The sequence below is a fragment of the Sander lucioperca genome, chromosome 17 (genome assembly GCF_008315115.2).
Source record: "Sander lucioperca isolate FBNREF2018 chromosome 17, SLUC_FBN_1.2, whole genome shotgun sequence".
Taxonomy (NCBI): domain Eukaryota; kingdom Metazoa; phylum Chordata; class Actinopteri; order Perciformes; family Percidae; genus Sander; species Sander lucioperca.
The window spans coordinates 17,565,158-17,587,680 of record NC_050189.1 but is presented as its reverse complement, the minus strand read 5'-3'; the positions used below and the strand labels follow the sequence as shown (position 1 = coordinate 17,587,680).

Here is a 22,523-nt window from a genome sequence, read left to right as displayed (position 1 = left end):
GTGCATTTGAGAACACAAACACGAACGAAAACGTACGAGTTTAGCTTGTCGTCCATCTACAGCATAGCTCTTCCGCCGTCCGTCATGGCGTTCATAATTCGCGCGAGTGGAGCGTGACGTCACGTGCAAAGGGTCAATATTACGGCACGGTAATGAGTTTAGTGCTGTTGGAATATCTTCCTTAAATTTAGCTATAGCACTGTCAGATAGGCTTCTAGCGTAGAAGCTTTTATCTAATTTCGTATAGTCGGGTAGTAAGAATTCGAAAGTTATTAAGAAGTGGTCTGATAATAAAGGATTTTGCGGGAATACTATTACATCTTCAATTTTGATGCCATATGCCAGCACAAGGTCGAGGGTGTGGTTAAAACAGTGAGTGGCCTCATGCACACTCTGACTGAAACCAATAGAATCTAGCAGTGAATTGAAAGCAGTATTGCTGTCAACGTCCACATGGATATTAAAATCACCTACAATAAGTACTTTGTCTGATTTTAGGACTACACATGATAAAAACTCTGAGAATGCTGATAAAAATTCAGAATATGGACCTGGTGCTCGGTAGACAACAACAAATATAATTGGCTGTACTGTTTTCCATGTTGGATGCTGAAGATTAAGAACGAGATTTTCAAAAGAGTTATAATTTAGTTTAGGTTTAGGATTAATTAACAGGTTTGAGTCAAATATGGCTGCAACTCCCCCTCCTCGGCCTGAGTCTCTAGGAATTTGAGTATTAATATGAGTGGGAGGAGTGGCTTCATTTAGACTGACATACTCTTCATGGCCCAGCCATGTTTCAGTTAGACAGAATAGATCAATTTGATTATCGGATATCAATTTGTTTACTAGTATTGCTTTAGAAGACAGAGATCTGATATTTAGTAGACCGCATCTAATTTTCCTATCCTGTTCTATCATTGCAGTGGTAGTTGTAATTCCAATTAGGTTGTTAAGTATTGCCCCTCTTTTGGTTACCTGTGATTTAACTGATCTGAGTCGAGTTACAGACACTGTCTCGTTTTTTGGGGCAGGTTGTGGCTGACGTGAACTGGATGCTAAATTGACTATGTTTGCAGTCAACTTCTTATTACTTAGGGGATTCAACACTTTGTATGGTCTATTGTTGATTATAACTGGAATAGTACTAGTACTACATGTTACCCTGCAGAAAACATTTTTAGATTCATTCACTTGTAAAGTGTCATTAAGATCAATACCTGGGGGGCATGAATCTGTGATATTTTCAACAGAATGTCAATACTTAACTTTCAGTGTGGTCGTTATGTTGTCAGATAGCAGCCTGGCTCCATCTCGGTTTGGGTGGAGACCATCATGTTTCAGCAGGCTGGGCCTCTCCCAGAACAAGATGAAGTTGTCGACATAGGGAGTAACTCTTTGTATGAAGATATTAAAGGTTGTTTCAGAGGAAAGTCTAGTATTAGTTGTGAATGTTAATGTTTAAACACGTAAATACGGATTACTGAACAGGCCTACCGGGGAAAGGCCCAGGGGCCCAAAATGTCAGCTGCCTCCTGGGCCTTCACCTGCAAAATGTCACTCAACAAGGCACCAACCAACCAAGATATAAAACAGAAGTGCTAATAAACAGTATATTCACACAGCTCTCACTACTGTTGATGCTCGGAGCAGCCATGTTGAATTGTGATGTCGTAGTTGATGAGGTTCTTCTCTTGGTGAGGATCAACAGCAGTTGGACAGCCAGTAAAAGCCTCCTCCTTCCTCTTTATATACGACTATGTCACATGTCAGCTACAAAGAAACAGGCTGTATGATATGAGAGAAGTGAAGTTAATATCACATTGGAACAAAGCACAGAGAGAAAAGATGCTCATCATTTTATTTGATTTGATCTGAAGAGATTTAAAAACTTGGCATCTAAGACATGACCAACAACACGACTTACAGCAGAACCTGAACAACTATCTGCTACTAAAGTCCAGTTCAGAGCAAAGTTTGCAACGAGAAGAAACCGTAACATCTGAAGCGGCCCGTTTCAGCTCGACTAAAACAAGCTGATGGTGTCGCTGGGACTCAGATGGTTACGTTTTCAGAGGCTGGTTTTGGAACGGTCAAATCAGCTGCAAACTATAGAAATGAAATGATCCATTTTATTTCTATGTTTCAAACTGTCAGCTGTTGGCAGAATTTTAGACGGAGGCTCAATGAGCGCCCCAGAGTCATCTCAATGCAGAGGATACACCGTCTCATCTCATTGGTGGAAACTAACAGGTTTCAAAACGCTGCAGACTGGAGCATTACAAGAAGCTGCAAGTTTAAACTCTTTTCATCGCAAATCTTTGGACTAAAAACTAAATTGGTAAACATCCTCCATCTACAGGTCAAACTAGAACATGTGGAGATCCACAGGGAAGCTTTCTGAGGCTTCCACTGTTCCTGATTTATGAGGACTTGAAACATTTGAGCTTCTTCTCAGATCAGTTCAGAAGTGATGCTCCGTGGTGACAGCAGTGATGTCATTATCATAGTCTTCATCCAATCCCTCCTCAGCCTGGGTGGGTGGGGTCATCACCACGGAGACGGGCAGGTCATTTCCTACAGTCAGAGCAGGTTAGAAAGAAAATGTAGATAATTGATTAGCTGTTAACTGATCAACACCAGAGTGGTGGTGTGAGATTGATTCATTGATTGATTGTAAGATCAGTTAATGATTCAGAGTGTTACAGTTAATGTTACCTTTGGTCCTGTGTCGATAAAAAGACACCATGATGAAAGTGGAGATGCAGTACAGCACCACCAGGTGGACGGCCAGTCTGATCACAAGGCAGTCTGAGGTCGGGGGCGGAGCTGAGGTGTCAGGGGGTGGCAGAGAGCTTGAAGTAGGGCCTGTGGTCTTTGTTTTCTCTGTAGAGAGAATCAGCTGTCAGGTGAATATCTGGATGAATGAACTCCTGAAATCAAAGGTAACCTCCTCACCTCTGACAGAGACCCAGCTGGGTGGAGACTCTCCAACACTGCTGATGGTGCACTTGTAGAGGCCTTCATCAGACCTGGAAACATGGTGGATGGTCATGTGACCTGCTGGCTCAGTCCTGATGAAGGAGCCATCTTTATAGAAATCAGCTGAGAGGTTGGAGGACGTCTTTGTTTTACAGTGCAGAGTGAGGTCTTCTCCCTCCGTCACAGGGAGGACAGGACTCTGCAGGATCACTGGTCCACCTCAACACAGAGACAAACTACAGCATGTCATCCATTCACACACAGCTTCATCAATACTGACTCCACAGTCTGATCTTACCAGTGACAGTGATGTTGATGCTGTTACTGGTTGCTCCCTCTCTGGACTCACACCAGTAAACTCCACCGTGGTATGGGGCCATGTAGCTGATGTTACAGGAGGAACCAGCAGGTTTTCCCCAGCCATCTCCACACTGAGTCCTGGTTTTTGTGGTTGTATTCCTCCTCAGAGTCCATCCAGCAGAGCTGTCGTCCTCCTCACAGCTCAGAGAGACAGATTCATCTTTAAACATCTGAGATCTGCTGGGACTCACAGTCAGAGAGGCTGGAGGGAGGAGGGAGAAGAATGTGTTGTGGTTGAAAAACTAGTGGTTGATTATTACTGCTACCTGACACTGTTTTTCACCAGTTTAAAGAGAAATAGGATGCTGAGATTTAGAACAAACCAAAACTTAGAACTTCTCGTTTGATGAAAAATTAGTTTGGTATTGAGAAATATGTAAAATATATTCTGTCCAAGGTGAAAAGATTTGCGTGCTCAGTTCAGGTCTGGAATACTCCCTCTCCATATTGAAACAGGACGTTGGTCGGGCACCAGTGAGGAAGACAGACTGTGTTATTTATTGGAACTAAGAAAAGAGATCATATTTCTCCTGTATTAGCTTCTCTGCATTGGCTTCCTGTAAAATCCAGGATTGAATATAAAATCCTTCTCTTGACATACAAAGCTCTAAATGGTCTAGCACCATCATATCTAGAAGACCTCATAGTACCTTATTGTCCCACTACAGCACTGCGCTCCCAGAATGCAGAGCTACTTGTGGTTCCTAGAGTCTCTAAAAGTAGAATGGGAGCCAGAGCCTTCAGCTATCAGGCTCCTCTCCTGTGGAACCAGCTCCCAGTCTGGGTTCGGAGGGCAGACACCGTCACTACATTTAAGAGTAAACTTAAAACTCTCCTCTTCGATAAAGCTTATAGTTAGGGAGTGAGGAGTTGCAGCGTTCGCCTAGACCGGCAGGGGAGGGTATATTTCTGCAGACATGGCACCCCTTCTCTTCTCTGCTTCTCTTCATAGTTGTTAGATTCATCTACCATACAATCAATGATATAATTAAAGGTAGAGGGAGGCAGGCGAGTACAGCCCGATCTGGTTGGGGAGAGTTCTAGCGCGACCAGGCTCCTCTCCTTAACCTGTCTCTGTTAATTATGCTGGTATAGTTCTAGACTGCCAGGGGACATCCTTTGACACACTGAGCTCCTCTCTCCTCTCTCTTTCCATCTGTGTGCATCCTTGTCCCAGAAAGGATTGTTACTAACCTAGTTCTGGGGAGCTTATTCCCCAGAGTCCTTATGTGTTTCTTTTGGCCAGCATGTTTCCTTGATTAGGGTGGCACCTAAATCATGGTTGCAGCCTGTCACCGTGATCCTGCTGTGCGCACTGCTATGCCCTGTTACACCTGCTACGCTCTGCAGTGCCCTGCTACGTCCAGCTACGTCCAGCTACGCTCAGCTGTGCCCTGCTACACCCTGTAACGCCCTGCAGGGCCCTGCTATGCCATGAACTACTACAAATACTATTTCTAGTCATTGTTCCATTATCTTTATTATGACTATTATTGCCATTGTTCATTACCCCCCCAACTGGCACCAAGAGCCTGGGTCTGTCCGAGTTTTCTCCCTAAAAGGAAGTTTTTCTCACCACCCAAGGTGCCTTGCCACCAAGTTTTTCCTTGCCACTATCACATTAAATGCTTTCTCTTGGGAAATTACTGGAATTGTTAGGTCTTTGTTAATTATAGTGTGGTCTAGACCTACTCTATCTGTAAAGTGTCCTGAGATAACTCTTGTTATGATTTGATACTATAAATAAAATTGAATTGAATTCATGTGATCTCAATGAAATCGAAAATTACGTTAATTTTGCTTTGTATTGTCCATATTATCATGATTTAAGATTGCAATTATTTAACAAAGTTAAAGTAAAAGAGATGAGGCAGGATATACATGTTTGTTTGGTTGTTTGAACATAAAACATTTTTTTTATACTTTTTAGAACAAGCTAAAGGAGGACTGCTTTGTATCTGTGATTTTCTGTCTGGTAGAGACATATATTTAGCTATTAAAATTTTTTGTCTTTGTTGTTTTGGTACGAAATGTCTAGTTGACAGTGTATGGGGTTACACTATTGTGTTGCAGCTGCTGTAATATGTTTTCTTGATTCTTTATTTTGTGCACAGTAGAGTATGTTGTGTGTGAACATTGGACAGGAAGCTGTGAATTAAATTACTTTTATATGGGTGTCATGTAATTCCGTGTGGGATGGGCCACTTAGTGGCGTGACAAACATGACATGGGAAACTTAAGGAATCAGCTCCTTTCTTTACACATGCAATAATTGATCTAAGCTGGGAAACCTTCCTTCATGTTTGGAATGCTCCAATATCTTAACCTCATTGTGTGTGATGTTTTTCATCTTTATCTTTCTCGTATTCTACTTTTGCTCACAACAAGAATCTCTACATTAAAGCCACTCAGAGTTTCAAAGGGATGTGGTTAATCTTATCTGGTATTCTGGGGCAGTATCTGTATGTGAAGGAGTGTGAACAAGCCTGCAGATATAGATGTAGGTGAGATGTATCATTGTTCATGTGCAGGTTTGATGAAAACCAAACTTTTAACAAACTCATTGACAACTTGTTCTACGCATGCTTTGATAAATGAGGCATCTTGTTTCTAAATGATAAACTACTGAAAAATCTCAACTTGAACACTCACAATAGCCCTCTACACATACTCAAAGTACTCTAAACATGACCTTTTCTATCAAGAAAACAGTGTACTGACCTTGGTTTGTTGGGCAGCTCAGCAGTGAGGTCAGAACTGAAGAGATAAGACAATCAGGTTAGTTTGAGTTTGGTTTGGTTCAAAGTTTAAATAATAAATGAAAAGAACACATTAAAAGCAGGCTTTACATCATTTACACAATCTTTAAAAATGACATTATCATAATTTTAAACTGCAAAAAACAGACTATAGATACATCAGTTTTCCTTTCATCTTGTATTTCTTTCTAGACTGATTATTGAGACGTTTTTTGACAGTTTGTAGATCATCTGTATCAGCGTTTTATTTCCCTGATAACTGATAAAGTTGATTAATTAATTTGGCTCGGCTACAGCTCTATGTCTGTCCCTCTGCTTTGTATTCACTCACCACTGAGTCTGACTTAACCCTCTGGGTAAATACAAAATTTCATTTTAGACATTTATTTACTATGTTATTCATATATTACGCTACTTTTATGAACCCAAGACTTTTGTAAAATAATTTCCAAAGCACCAAATCTATTGAGTGTAGGTATGTTTTTGCAAGAGTTTTGAGAAATATTTCAGTTTTAGGGCCAAATTATCTCTTTACACATTTCTCTGGAACGATTTGGGGCATCACTATTAAGAAAGCTGAGTTTGTTCTGAGCATTTTGATATGAAACACATGGGGATCACTTATATGCAAATACCTTAAAAGGAGAATTCAAGAAGTATCTAAAAATGCCCTTAGACCTACTGTCACACCCCACTGAGTCTGTCCCCCCCACAACACTATCTGACTCTCTGTTACTGGGGATTATGTTGAACGTTTCTCATTCATTAAATAACTGCTTAAAGCATTTAAACTAAGTTTTGTGTTGGAGTTTGTAACATTCCAAAATCTTAATTTTGACTTAAAGACTTTCATTTTAACTGTAAATGCAAATCAGTTATTGGTTACATTAACTACTAATAATTGGTATCGGCCTTGATAAACCAGTATCAGTCGATCCCTATTTCTTTCAGCTGATATTTTTCAGAAACACAGTTTACTTACAGAGCAGCCAGAGTAGAGATGTGTCCTCCATCCTGACAGTTGGTGAAATGATGTCTTGACTTTTTTTCAGTGTATATCTGCATCAAGTAAAACTCTTCTTCCTTCCTCTTTGACTAGCAGTGTTACATGCATGCATACATACTCTCATATATAGAGATACATACATACTCTCATGCATAGAAATACATACATACATATGCATGCATAACGTGAGATGGTTTATGAGCATGAGGTTATATGAGTGTAGTTATGTTGTGCAAGTACTACATTTTGGCCAATGCAGCTTCTAATAATCTTGAAACAAAGAAAACTATCTCTATGTAGGTGGCTGCAGTTCAGTTGTAAGTAAGTGAACACAACATCTCGCCTCCTTTAAACCACTGAAAAGGGGAACAAAAGAGACTCAAATAAACGGTGTAAACTACACATCAAGAATGCCACGAATGACAAGTAGGTTTTCACAAAAAGTAATGTGCCTTTGTGTTTTAGTGTGTTACGGTCAAAATAAGAAAATGTGCAAAATATTTGCTTTAAAGTTATTGTCCGTAAGATATTGTAAGATTTGAGTTAAGGTGTTTCCAGCTGCAGCTTTGGCGGTACAGTGTAATTTCAGGCGGGCCTCTGGGACTTCATCTCCCAGAGTTCCTTTCAAAAACGTGTCGACTGTATGACGTCGGTAGCTTTACAGCTGGCTTCAAGCACGGCGATCATTTCCTGAATGTTCATCCAGAAAGTCTTTGGTCTGAACTGGGCTTTAAACATACTGTTATTGATTTGGTTTCATATAAATACTAAAATGCATTCTTTGGTTTCCATGTTGTGAGCAACATTTTAAAGATTATGAAACTCAGCATTGCCATTTACATTTTGATTTACATTTATATTTTAAGTGTTACTAATGAATGGTCTGTGTGACACCCTGACATGTTCACATCGTGACTTGTTCCTCTTTCAGTTAACAAGTCTGTTTATACTGTAGCAGCTCCGTGGGTGTGAAGTCCATTTCTCAGGACTTGGGTTTTCTTATCAGCTCTCACAGCAGCAACAAGTGTTAAGAAGAAAGAAAATGTCAACATTTAAACTGTACTTCCCTTTAACTAGTAGACTTTGACACTTCTGTGATCAAAGACATTAAATCAAACAGAGAGGTACGGCTGCTCTTCTTTGTCTCCATCACTAGAAACATCACACAAGTGTGTGTGTGTTCCTGCACAACTGTACACATTAAAAACACACACTTACTTTATTTACGTATTCTTATATTTTTCAATGAGATGAACATTATAAAACTCTCTTTGGATGAAAACATCATATCAGTTCAGTCAGACAGCCAGACACCAGGGAACAGCTCAGAGGTATTTAAAGGGGTGCAATGCAGTTTTGGCCATGTCTTCGGAAGGTTTCTCTATAGAGCCCCCCCTACAGCTTCACAATAGACATTTGGCAGCTCCTATGTTTACTCGTGTCTGATTCCTCACTCGGTCAGTCTGCCGTTTCCTCTTTGTCTGTTCCTCCAACAATGCTTTCCTAGCTTTCTGCTTCTTTTTTGCCGGCTCAGCCATGATGATAGTGTGAAAAACTGCATCGCTACCCTGCTAGCCGGTTCCTGAATGGACGTATGTGTGCCGTGAAGCAATTCGTTACATCGCATGACCTGATATCATGCCATACTTCTAGAATTTAGATTCTCGGCCCGAGCCCGAGCCCGACCCGAGCCAGACTGGACCTCGGGTCGGGCTCGGGCCGTTATTTTCCGCCACATCCTCGGGCCGGACCCTTGATCAAGCAATTTTTATTTTTTTTATCCATTACCTTATTATCCTATTTGGGTGGGGAGATAGCTATGCCATAATCAGAAATATTATAAATGTATATATATAGGCTATATAAAAGTAACAAATGTGTACAAAAGTTAGGCTGCAGTTACAAAATGCAGCACTTCATTCGCGGAGTCTCCTCCTCTCGCACGCATCACACCGGGAGCTTGAAGATGTAAAGAAAAAAAGAAAAACAGGAGAATTAACTTTGAGCAAGTGTGGAGGAAAGTCGGAGGTATGGAAACAGTTTAAACAAGTCGTGGGCAGTGACAACAATATGTTGTTCATCATTGTTTCTTTTTTTTTTTTACGTTTCTTCATTCGGATCCACTTGCGATCCGTTCCATTCTAAACTAACAGCGCAGTTTACAGGCTTCGTCCTTGTATTATTCTAAACAGATTTCTGTAGTTCAAACAAAGTGTCTGGTTTAAATCGGGCTCGGGCTCATAATTACAGTTAACGTGTCGGGCCGGGCCGGTCTCGGACGCAACGTGCTCGGGCTCGGTTAGGGTCGGGCTTGATTTTTTGGGCCAATCTAAGCTCTACATACTTCCTGATGCTGAGGCCGCCGGCTCGCAGGCCGAAAGTTGCAAGGGTGGGTTTTCAGCTCACAGGCGCTAGTGGGGAGCGAGAAGACCACCATTCAACTCGAAAAAAAGTGTGTTTGATTTGAATCACTTGAGGCTAATGAAGGTAGATGTTACCTTTTCACCCCTCGGTGTTACACTCATTCAAACACACAAACACACACACACACACACACTTGAGTGTGGATCGGGCCGCATTTTTCTGTTCAAGCCCAGCCCGTGTGACAAGTTGTATATAACAATGTATTCATACATACAATTTATTTTGAATTAAACATAATTCATTTAAAACAAAACAAAAAAAATTCAGTATGATATTATCACAGTAGTAGTATCTATTTTAGTATCTATTTTCAAAATATATAATTTCATTTATGGTAGTTGTAAATGTATATGAAGACTAAGCAACTAGTGAGTAACACCAAGAAGAGGAATGCAGATAGGTAATTCAGATCCTTATCTGTGTGGTTTAATGGTTCGTCGATCTGTTGGTAATACCTAGGGGCTCCAGTAGGGGCTCCTCTTCCTCATTCAATACAGACGAGTGAAGGAAAGAGCTGTGTGTGTGTTTTACACATCCTTCTCCCGTTAATAATCCCCTTTTTAAGCAGAGATGGCAAAAGTACTCACTTCCCGTACTCAAGTAGAAGTACAGATACTTGTGTTAAAAAATACTCTGGTAAAAGTAGAAGTACTGATTTAACTTATTTACTCAAGTAAAAGTAAATTGGAAATTTACTCAAAGTATAAAAGTAAAACTAGCTTTGCGAATGACAACCATTTTTTTATGCAAAGCTACCTGGACCACACAAATGTTACTAGAGTGCAAGCTGAGAAACTTCAGTAGACATGGAAAAAAGGCTCTTTATATGCCATTGCCTACATTTTAAATGGATGTCTGCCAATATGCCTAAAACATCACATATATGATTATTGTGACAGAGACTGGGACTCCAGGTTAATACGATTCTGACTGAGTAGCTATTTATGAATTCAGTTGTGATTCTGTGAGAATTCACAGATCCAGTTTCTCTTTTTTAATCTTCCCCTTAACATTTAGAGGAATCTACATGTATGTGTGTGTGCTCAAATATAGCTAAATATAGACGGAGACAACTTCTCTCTTTTGATGCTTTATTAAGATCAAGCAACGTGCAACCTAGGTAACAGGTGAAGAACACAAACAACAACATCACTAGCTAACTTACTTTAAATTTGCAAGAACTATAGACCAATACAACAACAGGCTTAAATGAACAGACAACATAAGTTGTACGACTTACAGTTCTTAAGGACGCACACACACAATCTCAACTGATTATCCTCCGGACAGCTAGTCTCTTTTTATTTTTGCTCCTTGTGGCGCGCGCGCCTGCTCACCGTGTGTCTGCGCTATTCTCCGACATGACGACCTCTTGTACAAAACTAAAGTAACAAGCCAATTTTGTAAAATGTAAGGAGTAGAAAGTACCGATATTCATGTTAAAATGTAAGGAGTAAAAGTAAAAAGTCGCCACAAAACAATATAGTGAAGTAAAGTAAAAATATCTGAAAAATCTACTTGAGTACAGTAATGAAGTATTAGTACTTTGTTACTTCCCATCTCTGTTTTTAAGGGCACAACACCCGCATCCGACAGAGCAGTAACTGAACCCGACCCAAGCCCGACAGGCACTAAGATATACATGTCCGAGCCCGACCTGAGCCAAACACAGTCTCATACTAATGACACATACGTTTGTTTGTGTGGAAAGCTTTTATTAACCAACTGTAGGAAGCTGGCATTTGGAAATGTCAACAGATGAGCGCATCAGCTCACACGGGGCAAAAAGCACATGTTAACACAGGCGCGCACCTACATAATAAGCTTTTTTAAATTTAAAATGTTCAATGCCTTATCACGCTGATGTGACCGAGCCTGACCCGAACCCCAACATCATTTCTAGATATCTGTCCGAACCCGGCCCGGCCCGGCTGGTACCGACGGGCTCGGTTCGGGGAACCATCCTCTAACACACACACACACACACACACACACACACACACACACACACACACACACACACACACACACACACACACACACAGTTTCACTCTCTTTGTGGGGACCCATCATTGACATAATGCATTCCCTAGCCCCTTACCCTAACCTTAACCATCACAACTAAATGCCTAACCTTAACCCTTACCCTCACCCTAACCATAACCTAATTCTAACCCTAATCCTAAAACCAAGTCTTAACCCTCAAACAGACCTTTAACCTTGTGGGGTCCAGCATTTTGGCCCCACAAAGCTGTCAGGACCCCACAAGTATACTGTATTCCCAGTTTTTGGACCCCACGAATATAGTTAAACGAGAACACACACACACACACACACACACACACACACACACACACACACACACACACACACACACACCCTGCAATTTTGTGTTGCACATGGTTTCCCATCAACATTCCTGTTTTTATTTTACATTTTGGATGTGTCCAGTGTTAATAATTAAAGATGCCAATCGTGCTGAGGCTTAGAGAAGAAAGAAAGCATGATGTAATGCAGTCAGACAGCCAGCAGGAGGCAGCTTTCACTCTGTTCTCCAGAGGAGCATTTAGCCACTCAGTCTTTAACTCACTCAGCATCTCTATCAGAGCTCAAACACTGACAGTACTATAGTAAGTAGGAGAAGAAGATGAATACTTTGGTCCAATGACTTCCTATATTTCTCTTAACTGTGGGTTAAAGTGTGTCTTTGGAACTGACTGACTGATTTGTCTCAGAGAGGGGAAACAGGGAATATTTTACTCAGTTTACAGTTTGAATAACAGCCTATCTTTATAGGCCTATCTTTATCGACCGCCTTCAGCAAAAGTAGATTTTTATGATCAATTTAAGACACTTCTGGGTTGTTGTGACTTTAATAATGAGGTTATTCTAATGTAAACTTAAATGTAAAATGGGACAACAAAAGTGACAGAAAGAAATTACAGATAATTCTGGATTAATACAAATGATCAGTGATCCCACTAGAATAACAAATCGCTCTAAAACTCTAATAGACCTGGTGTTCTCTAACAAAATAGATAGAATGATAAAAACATACAATTTCTTGACTGGCTTGTCTGACCTCAATGCCATATTCTTTTATAGAAAGCTGACTAAAAAGCGATTGAGAAGTGTTAGTAAAAGCACTAATATAAAACAAACATTTATTCCAAAGAGCCAAGAACAATGTTTAACTGAGGTTCTAAATAGTCTTGATTGGTCTAGCATACTATCTTGTGATGACACTAATAAATGTTGTGATCTACTATACTCCTCTATTAAAGGGGTTCAGTCTCAGTTTCAGAAAGTGGGTCATTTAAAAAAACGAGTTTATTCCTTGCCTTGGATCAATAGTGAGTGTAAACAGCTTATGACACTCAGAGACAAATTACTTAAAAAGTCATTACAATCTGGATTAATTACTGATCGATTAAATTTTGTATCCGCGAGGAATAAAGTCACACAAACTTTGAAAATGGCAAAAGCTAATTTTTTGATGGTCCATCTGCGGCTGCAGGCCCTGGAGCTCACCGCCAGTGTTTTAGTTTGACTGTTAAAAAGTGTTTAGATAATTAAAAGGTATTTATTTAGAAGCGGGCTGGCTGCTAGTTAGCTAGCTAACGCTAGCATGCTATTCCACCAAGTGTCCATGCTACATAAATAAGCCGGACAGAGTTGTCCCTCATCTGGCGATAGAAACCCTGATTTTCCCATAGACTGTATATAAGAAGGCTTTTCCCGTTCTGTTAGCTCAGAGCTCCACAGCCTACGTCCACAGGTACAAATTAGTTTTGCACCAAATGTATTACAAAGAGTGTTGTGAAAGTCGAGGTGCGCAGATTGGCCACTTTGTGATGCGAGAGAGCACATATGTGAAGCTGCAGTGACAGATTCCAGAGGTTGTAATCACTGAGTTGTGGTTGTGATGGAAAATGAACCAGAGTAAAAAAAAAAGTATACGAGTAAATGTTGCATTATAAGTTTGCAGCTGTCATTGTGTTCATGTAAATATCAATCTACACATTTGTGAATATTTTTTCTGTAACTTCACATTCAGAATACAGGTGTGTGAACATTTTCTACAAGTGCAAATTTCAACTTACAAGTTCAGATTTTTTTTACAAGCTCTCATGTTTTTTTTCTTTGTATGACTTCAAATTCAGATCACATGTGTGTGAATATTTTTTACAAGTGCAAATTTTATTTTTACAAGTGCAAATTTTAACATACAAGTTCAGATTTTTTGTTCTGCAAGTTCTCACATTGTATTCTACAAGCTCTCCCTTTTTGCACCATATTTACCTTCATAGTTTTTCTGAGTATCATGTTGTAGCTGCAGTTTCTAACATCATAGAGGATGAAGGCTGCTCCACTATCACACATTTACTGATGCAACAGGTGTGATCTTGCGTTGCGTTTTGTTGTGTAGAGACACCACAGGCCAGTAAATGGGGAGCAATCTGATTGGTTCATAGCCGTGATATAATAATCATATACCACGGCTATGATTCAAATTCCTTTGCACAATAACTTTCACTCCGCGTCTCAAAAAACAAATGAATAGAAACATGATGGAAGGTGATCACTTACCTTTAATAACTTACAGAACAGCATCAAAAACTGTTTGTATCTTGTGAGAAAAATAAATATTTTGTTACATTTGAATCCTGAAGTTGTGCTACTTTTATATGCTCATTGTTTTATTTATATTGTATTCAGAGACCCCAGGTCTGCTGTGACACATTTATTACATCGCACAACTTTCTTCTTTTCTTTTTTCTGGTGAAAAGCTACGTTTGAATGTTCCTTCTAAAAACACGCGTTTAACGATTGGAATAAGTATTTATGTGTATTATGTCCATGAGATGGCAAACGTACAATGAGATGTACATAACTACTTGTGTAGTTATATTTGTTTTAACTATAACATATACAGCTGTGAATTGTGTTGTAACTGTTGTAAAACTCTTTAATATTAATCCTGTGAATACAGAAACCTAACCGTGTAAGGATGTTTCAGAGGAATGTCTAGTATCAGTTCTAAATGTTAATGTTTAAACACTTGAACAGTGGGCACGGATTACTGAACAGGACTACTCAATGACACACCAACCAAGATATAAAACAGAAGTGCTAATAAACAGTATATTCAGCTTTCACTACTGTTGATGCTCAGAGCAGCAATATTGTATTGTGATGTCGGGGAAAGGGAGGTTCTCCTGATTTTGAGTCACACAAGTCAGAGAGCGTTCCAGTTCAGACGGCACACACATTTCCATGGATACATCCAATTCTTCTAGCAGATGATCACGTTGATGAGAACACAGCTAGAAGTTAATATATGAAGTCAAAGCAAACTTTTTTCACCCCTGGGCAATAACTGCACATTCCTGCAGTAATGTACACATTAAAAACAGACACTTTATATACGTATACTTATCTTTTTCAATGAGATGCTCATTGTAAAACTCTCTTTGGATGAAAGCATCATATCAGTTGAGTCAGACAGCCAGCAGGTGGCAGCACAGCTCCTTCTCTTTCTTTACACATGCTCAGATCAATTCAACCTTCACTGTATTAGAATCACATTTAGGCGACAAAATAAAGATCATCAACATGTCAACAGACACATGACATCACAGTGTCCAAAATTCATTTCAGAAACACTCTGCAGCAGAAAACAGAAAAGAACATTATTAAGCTGCATGGCAACACAGATATATATATATATATATATATATATATATATATATATATATATATATATATATATATATATATATATATATATAAATTCAACAGCAGCTGCAGCTTCAGCCACACACACACACACACACACACACACACACACACACTGCAGTTTTGTTCACACGGGCACACACACGTTTCCTAGCAACCTTCCTCTGAACAATACCATCCATCCCAGAGAGCGTGTTGTTGAACTCAACTGTCTGAACCTGAAGTGGAGGATCATCCATCAGCATGTTAGCATTTAGCATGTTAGCCACAACCAGCATGCACCTGTTGGTGAAGTAACATGGCAGCAGGTGTGTTTGATTTGTGTCACCTAGTATGCTGGGTGGGTGGAGCCTGAGCTAATTGACCCTCCTGTTATCCTTGATAACAGATGTTGGTACATTTGAGGATAACAGGAGGGTTAAGGTAGATGTTACCTTTTCACCCACTGGGACAGTCATGCACATAAACACATACGGTATATGAGTATGAGTATATGTGTTCTGTGTTAATAACTAAAGGTGACCTGATGATGCATACATTGAGCCAATCATGAGCCGAGGCTTTGAGAAGAAAGAAAGCATGATGTAATGCAGTCAGACAGCCAGTGGGAGGCAGCTTTCACTCTGTTCTCCAGAGGAGCATTACACTGGGAAGTCTCATTAACTCACTCAGCATCTCTATCAGAGCTCAGACACTGACAGGTCTATAGTATGGAGGAGAAGAAGATGAATATTTCAGTCAAAAGACGTTTTAATTTGTGGCAAATTACAAACTGTGGGTTAAAGAATCTCCTTGGATTTGTCTCAGAGAGGAGACTATTTTATCCAGTTTAGTGAGTCAGACTACAGATCTGAAGTGGCAGCCTTAAAGGTATGGTGTTAGAAGAACAACCTATTTTGTGTAGCTAGGGATGCAACGCTCCAGTTTTACAGAGCCACAGTGGAAAGCGTGCTAGTCTTCTCCATCGCTGTCTGGTATGGTGGTGCACACCGCATCCAAAATTATAGGACGTATATTATAGGACCATCCCATCTGTAGCCTCTATCTACGCCACGCGGACCAGCCATAAGGCGCAGAAAGTGCTAGATGACCCCTCCCACGCTGCCAGGTCCCTCTTCCAACTACTGCTCTCTGGAAAGTCTCAGAGACAGAACATGCAGCCTCTGTAACAGTACTTACCCTGCCACTATTAGGCTCCTTAATGCTCAGTAACAGTACTTACCCTGCCACTATTAGGCTCCTTAATGCTCAGTAACAGTACTTACCCTGCCACTATTAGGCTCCTTAATGCTCAGTAACAGTACTTACCCTGCCACCATTAGGCTCCTTAATGCTCAGTAACAGTACTTACCCTGCCACTATTAGGCTCCTTAATGCTCAGTACTAGCAGCTCATTATATAAATTATTAAAAGATACAACTTCTCTGCCTATGGATTTAAAGTGCTGTCTATAAGTGCATGCTGGGATAAATTATATAAAGAAAGTTTAAACTTTGAAATAAAAACATGAGTCTGTAAAGCTGCACACACTCTGGGCCTTTCCTCAGCTGATCAGACTCAGAACAGCAGGAGAAGCAGGAGGTTTAAAATCATCATTCCTCGCTAAATTTTCCAACCGACTTTCAAGCGGTTTGCTTTTGCTCCAAATGCCAGACATGTTTTGTGTACGGGAATAAAATATTCTCAGTTTTTATAATCTGGTTAACATTTGTTTAAGCGCATGAAGATTCAATAATCACTAAGGCTTGCCATGCAAGAGACAATAACAACAAAATAACCAGTCAAAGTTGTCATATTGCCATTTAAGGTGCATTGATTGATACATTTTCTTCACCTCATGCATCAAGTAACATGCAAGAAATGATTTCACCTTAAAAATTGCCGTTGTCGGGCCAAAAAGTGATCGCCGTCTGCCCCCTATAGATTATAACCAATCCAGTCCTCCGCAGTTTTTCAAAAGGCTTGCTGCGTAAAAAAGGGCAGAGAGGGAGAGACCGTAAACTGTAGGCAGGACAGGAAGAGGGAGAAAACAGCTGGGCTGTGACCTGGGGTTGAGTTTGTTAACCCTGGGATGAGGGGAACTCTGGGTTTTTTGTTTCAGAAAGGGAGGTTATAACATAATTGATGTATAACTAAATCTTTAGCTGAGGAATGATATGAATTCAACCCAATGGTGAGTATTTAGAGGGTGGAGCTTGTGGTCTGCAGTGTTGGGCAGTAATGAGAGGAATACTGAGCAGAGAAAAGAATACTTTAAAGAGCTAAAAGTATTGTTGTTATATAAAGGCTTTGATGAATATTTTTCACTGAGATGAACATTGTAAAAATAGACAAAGCCCCCTTCCCAACAGTACACAGCGCCCCTTCCAAGTCACACTCTCTAACACCCCATAATATTATTGCCCAGTGTGAGATGTGAATATTCTGCCCTACAGCGTTCAAAGACCAAACCCCTTAACAACAAAGCTGGGTCAACAGGCCAACCCCAACCTGGTTTCTCCTGGTGAGTCATGCAGCTTGGCCTGCACCAACAGGAAGTCAACAGAACACATATTTTTCTCCATCTTCACTCTCCCTTCCTGCATTCTCTCTTCTGATATGCAACCGCAATGCGTTAAAGAAAATGCAGCCAGAATGTTGTACATTGCTGTCTGTATTTGTGATGGAGGAATTTATCATGCTGCTCAGAAAGAGGAAGTAGGAAAAGAGCAGTGAAACATGTTACCAACATCAGTTATTCTGAGGCAGTGAAGAGAGTGTAATTACAAAAGGGGAAATGGATGAAACTGACATAGTTTACCAGGCTTTGAGATTAGAGGCAGGTCAAACAGAGGAAACTGATATTGATATAATACTATTATTATATTATTACACTGATATTCAGCACTGACAGTCAATAAGCATCAAACACATTGAGTCAAACACAAAATCTTAATAATTATGAGGGGAGCTGAAAAGTTTTTGGGTATAAAAGACGTATCATGGGAGCATGTCAATGAAAGACTTTCTTTGCTGCCTGCTGGTGTCAGCACCTTTGAGAGGAATCCATCTGATAACCCTAACCCTAACCCTGACTATTCAGCTCAAGCACATTATTGTGCTACTATGCTTTGAGGAGGTGATTAAACTCTGAGTACGGTTGTATTTATTAAAGCATCTGATGCAACTCAGAATCTCTCAGGGGAACCAAGGGGACGAGTCTGTCGCTAAATAAGACTTTTAATTGTATTTATTATCTACAAAGTAGTTTTCTAAGTGTGCCAAAGTAAATGTGTTATGCAATAATGTGAATTATACAAATTACCTGAGCATACTAGTTAGATAAAAAAAGACCGTTTTACTGTTCAGGTACATTCCGTTACCTTATTTTGCATCACCCAACCTAAGGCCAAAGGCTTACAACGCCAGAAGCATTTTCAACTTTTCATCAGACGTTTTTATCGATTAAAGAAAAGAATTATATGCGGTGAGAAAATCCTTCCCGTTTAATAACAGTTTATATTGCCGCAGTCCTGTCGGGCTTCCGGTTTCACCTTTTTTGAATGACAAATAGATTGACGCCGCCCACTGGCATGGAGAGTTATTTCTTCTCACGAATGCACAGAACGTACGTGGTAGTTACCTGTCGGCTGCAGTTTTCGAGGTGTGTTTGAGTGCAATTTTTTGGCCAAGACAAAGGCGACGTGAGTCAGGGCTTTAAGACGCAGGGGATCACTATTAAAACAACATCCTTTACCTATGAGGTGTGGTGTCATTTAATGCTAAAGAAATCCTACATTTAGTTCGTTGGTGGGCGTTGTTAAGGCTAGATCCAGAATTTCTCAGTGATGGAGAGAAGTAACAATAATATTAATACATTTTATTTATATAGAGCTTTACATAATACTCAAAGACACTTTACAGTAAAACCAGCACATATAGCACATGTGCACAGATGTGCATAGATGTGATTCCAGCCATTTTTCAGGTTTTAAAAAACTTTTAATGTGAGAAAACAATATTAAACATAGCAGAGTATCTCTAAAATGTGGTAGGGCACTTTAAAAATTAAAACTGTATTACATGTGCAGTAATAATACAGATTTTCTTGGCCTCATATTCTAAACATGCTCAGATTTCCAACTGGCAGTCTGCTCATTAACCACTGGATTACACTTCTGCAACAGTAACACACATTACTATACTATAAATAGTGTGAGAGTTTATGCAGGCCATTGAGAAAAAAAAACTGGCAGCATTGATCTTCTTCATGATAACTTGTCACATTGTATGGTAACTGTCCCTTAAAGATCACGTTTTCTCTTGGTTTCATTTTGTTATTTGAGTTTAAAAGAGTGGAAACATTGTAGCACAATTTGAACAAAACTATAGGTAAAGAATGAAATAAATCTGTATGACTCAACATGGCATGTCCCCTACTCAGAGACGACTCCATAAAGAGTGTGGAGCATGCAGTTTGAAATTGGCGGGTTATGCGTTTGGTATCCTAGGAAAACATAAATTTGTATTCTGTAATCAAAGACAACTACATGGGCAGTATTGAGAGTGTAGAGCGTGTTGTTTAAAATAGCTCACTTTAACTTTGCACCTCCCACACATCTCAGTGTGGCTGAACTGAAACTGTTGACTTTATATTAACAGCTGTTGACAGGCAGCGTTGTTCTGCTAGGCAACGGCTGCCCTCTTGTGGCAATTTGTGAAAGGAAACCTGTGCTCTTGGCTTGACCTACTTTCTTGCCCTCAGTGAAATTACAGCTGTGAGTAACTGTTGTAAAACTCTTTGTATGAATGAAGATATTAAACTGATTTAAAATCAAAATAGCTAACATTGTAAGGATGATTCAGAGGAATGTCTAGCTAGTATAAGTTCTGAATATTAATGTTGAAACACTTGAACAGTGCAGCTTGTGAAGCGAGGAAGCTGCAGCAGATAAACTGAAAATGGAACTAAACAAATGTACATGTTTTTTGTTTTTTTTACTGTAGTCAGAAAACAAGACAGTATATATTATCTTGGGCAACAATAGTTATTGGTAATGCGGTATTGTCAACAGCTGTACGCAATTTCCGACAACTCTACCCTGGCGAAATGTACACACTACACGCACAAGTGACTACATAGCATACAAAGTGTTCAGTATCTGAGAGTGAAGTGAGACACAACTTCAGTGTCAGCTAGAAGGAAGCAGGTTGTTTGATACAAGAGAAGTGAAGTGATTATCACATTGAAACAAAGCACAGAGAAAAAAGGTGCTCATCATTTTTTTTGATCTGAAGAGATTAAAAACTTGACATAAGACAGAAACAAACATGAACAACAACTCACAGCAGAATGTAAAGAACGATCAGCTCTTAAAGATGCTGTAGGTAGGATTGCGAAGATCCAGGACTTAACCAAAGAATATGAACATCAACAACTTCTCAGTCCCTCCCCCCTTTCTGCTAAAGCCCAAAACAGTCTCCTAAGCCCCTCCCCCCACAAGGGAGAAAAAATGCGTGTGTATGAGCCGTGATTGACACGCAGTTACACACCCCCCGTGGCCCTGATTAGTGCATCTGAACAGGGAGTGGTGGATTTTTGCAAATCACACTACAGGCTGTAGGTGGTGCCAGAGGAGCCGGATCTTTTTTTTTTAATTACCTGATATAAATATAGGGTCAATTTTAGCAAATATGACAGAAAGTTAGTTTTATAAGTCTTACCTACTGCACCTTTAAGATCCTGAGTTTAACGTCCTACATCTACAAGTTAAACTACATGTGGAGTTAGGGTTAAAGAGTCCAAGATCCTTAGTTCAAGTCAAACTAGAACATGTGGAGTTCCACAGGGAAGCATTCTGGGTCCTCCTGTTTCTAAACTAAGAGGTCTTGAAACTTTGGAGCTTCACTTCAGATCAGTTCAGAAGTGATGCACCGTGGTGACAGCAGTGATGACATCATCCAATCCCTCCTCAGCCTGGGTGGGTGGGGTCGTCACCACGGAGACAGGCAGGTCATTTCCTACAGTCAGAGCAGGTTAGAAAGAAAATGTAGAAAATTGATCAGCTAAAAAAACAGAAATCAGAAAACTTTATTGATCCCTCAGGGAAATTAATAAGTTGCAGTTGCTCACAGTCTACTCTCCCATTGACAGTTCTATCTCCACAGCGCTGTGCAATAAGGTCTGGCTACACCAGAAAAAAATGCGCTGGGGAATGGATTACAGAGATGGTTTCCTACCGGGTTTGGCTCTTTGCACCTCGTGACTGAGTGGCTAATTGGACAGCTGGACAGTTTACCGACTACTAATTAGCTAACTGCTGCTAACTACAGTTAGTGGCAACTTTAGCAACATTATCTGTCCAAAACTTATGAAATCCCCTTGGTACTGCATACACTGTCGTAAACTGGTTTTATAACGTTGATGACATCTTCATGACAAGTTCAAATGGTTACACTTTACTTGAGATCAAGATAAAATATTCATGACACATTTATAATGGTCTTATTACAAACAATGTAATGTAAACCTACAAATTAATGACATTATTAATTAGGCCTGCCATGACATATTTATAACAGGTTATATTTTCTTGCTTAATGTCAAGTTGTCATAGCAAAGACATTGACAGCTTATGTTGTCTTCGTTTATGTCAAGTTGTCGTAACACAAACATCTCATACAATGCCAAGTTGGCATTAAAAGTGTCGTAATTAACCAAAAGATACTTAATGACAGTGTTGGGGAGTAATGGAATACATGTACCGGCGTTACATATTCAGAATACAAATTATGAGTAACTGTATTCCGTTACAGTTACAATTTAAATAGTTGGTATTAAGAATACAGTTACATTGTTGAATGGATTACATGACGATACTTCTCTGTTTCACGAGTTTATTCACTCTCTAAATAAATTAAAGCAACTCCATGCATTTCCCAGAAGCCCCAGTATGAAAATGAAAAAATTTGCTATTTGCGTGATCAGTCACAATGGAGTTGGAAGCTCATGGACGTATTAGCAGGAGATAGAGGTAGAGATGGAGCCGGAACCAGCACAACAGAGCCAGGGCAGGAATGCGTTTCTATCTTGGCAATTAAAACAGCATTTCACATTAAAGAAAGAACAGGGAGAACGAAATATAACTGTGCCGTGCAACCTCTGCTTGCCAGCTTCCAATCCATTCAGCGTCCAAAGACTCCCTACTCCTGAAGTAGCATCTTAAAGTAGGCTAAGTTATTTTTTAACTATAGTTTTACTGGTCACCTTGTTA

At 39.8% G+C, this 22,523-nt stretch overlaps 1 protein-coding gene and 1 long non-coding RNA gene across 3 annotated transcripts in view; one reads left to right on the top strand and one right to left on the bottom strand.

The window, feature by feature from the left end:
* LOC116059868 (low affinity immunoglobulin gamma Fc region receptor II-b-like) overlaps nt 1-22,523 on the bottom strand; it is a 347,874-nt gene that overhangs the window by 149,409 nt on the left and 175,942 nt on the right. Inside the window, exons 6-9 of one of the 2 annotated variants that reach the window (XM_035993881.1) lie at nt 3,281-3,544; nt 2,959-3,201; nt 2,719-2,886; nt 1,845-2,577 (exon numbers count right to left, since the gene is read on the bottom strand). The exons of the other annotated variant lie outside the window; for it this stretch is intronic. Coding sequence (XP_035849774.1) covers nt 2,465-2,577; nt 2,719-2,886; nt 2,959-3,201; nt 3,281-3,544 — 788 coding nt within the window. The 3' untranslated portion in view covers nt 1,845-2,464. Of the gene's footprint in view, nt 1-1,844; nt 2,578-2,718; nt 2,887-2,958; nt 3,202-3,280; nt 3,545-22,523 lie in introns of those variants that run through there. 2 annotated transcript variants of the gene reach the window in all.
* LOC116060904 lies at nt 1,484-21,532 on the top strand. The gene is made up of 4 exons (XR_004107613.1): nt 1,484-1,790; nt 2,009-2,014; nt 5,765-5,768; nt 21,521-21,532. It is a non-coding gene; the product is annotated as an uncharacterized LOC116060904 (long non-coding RNA).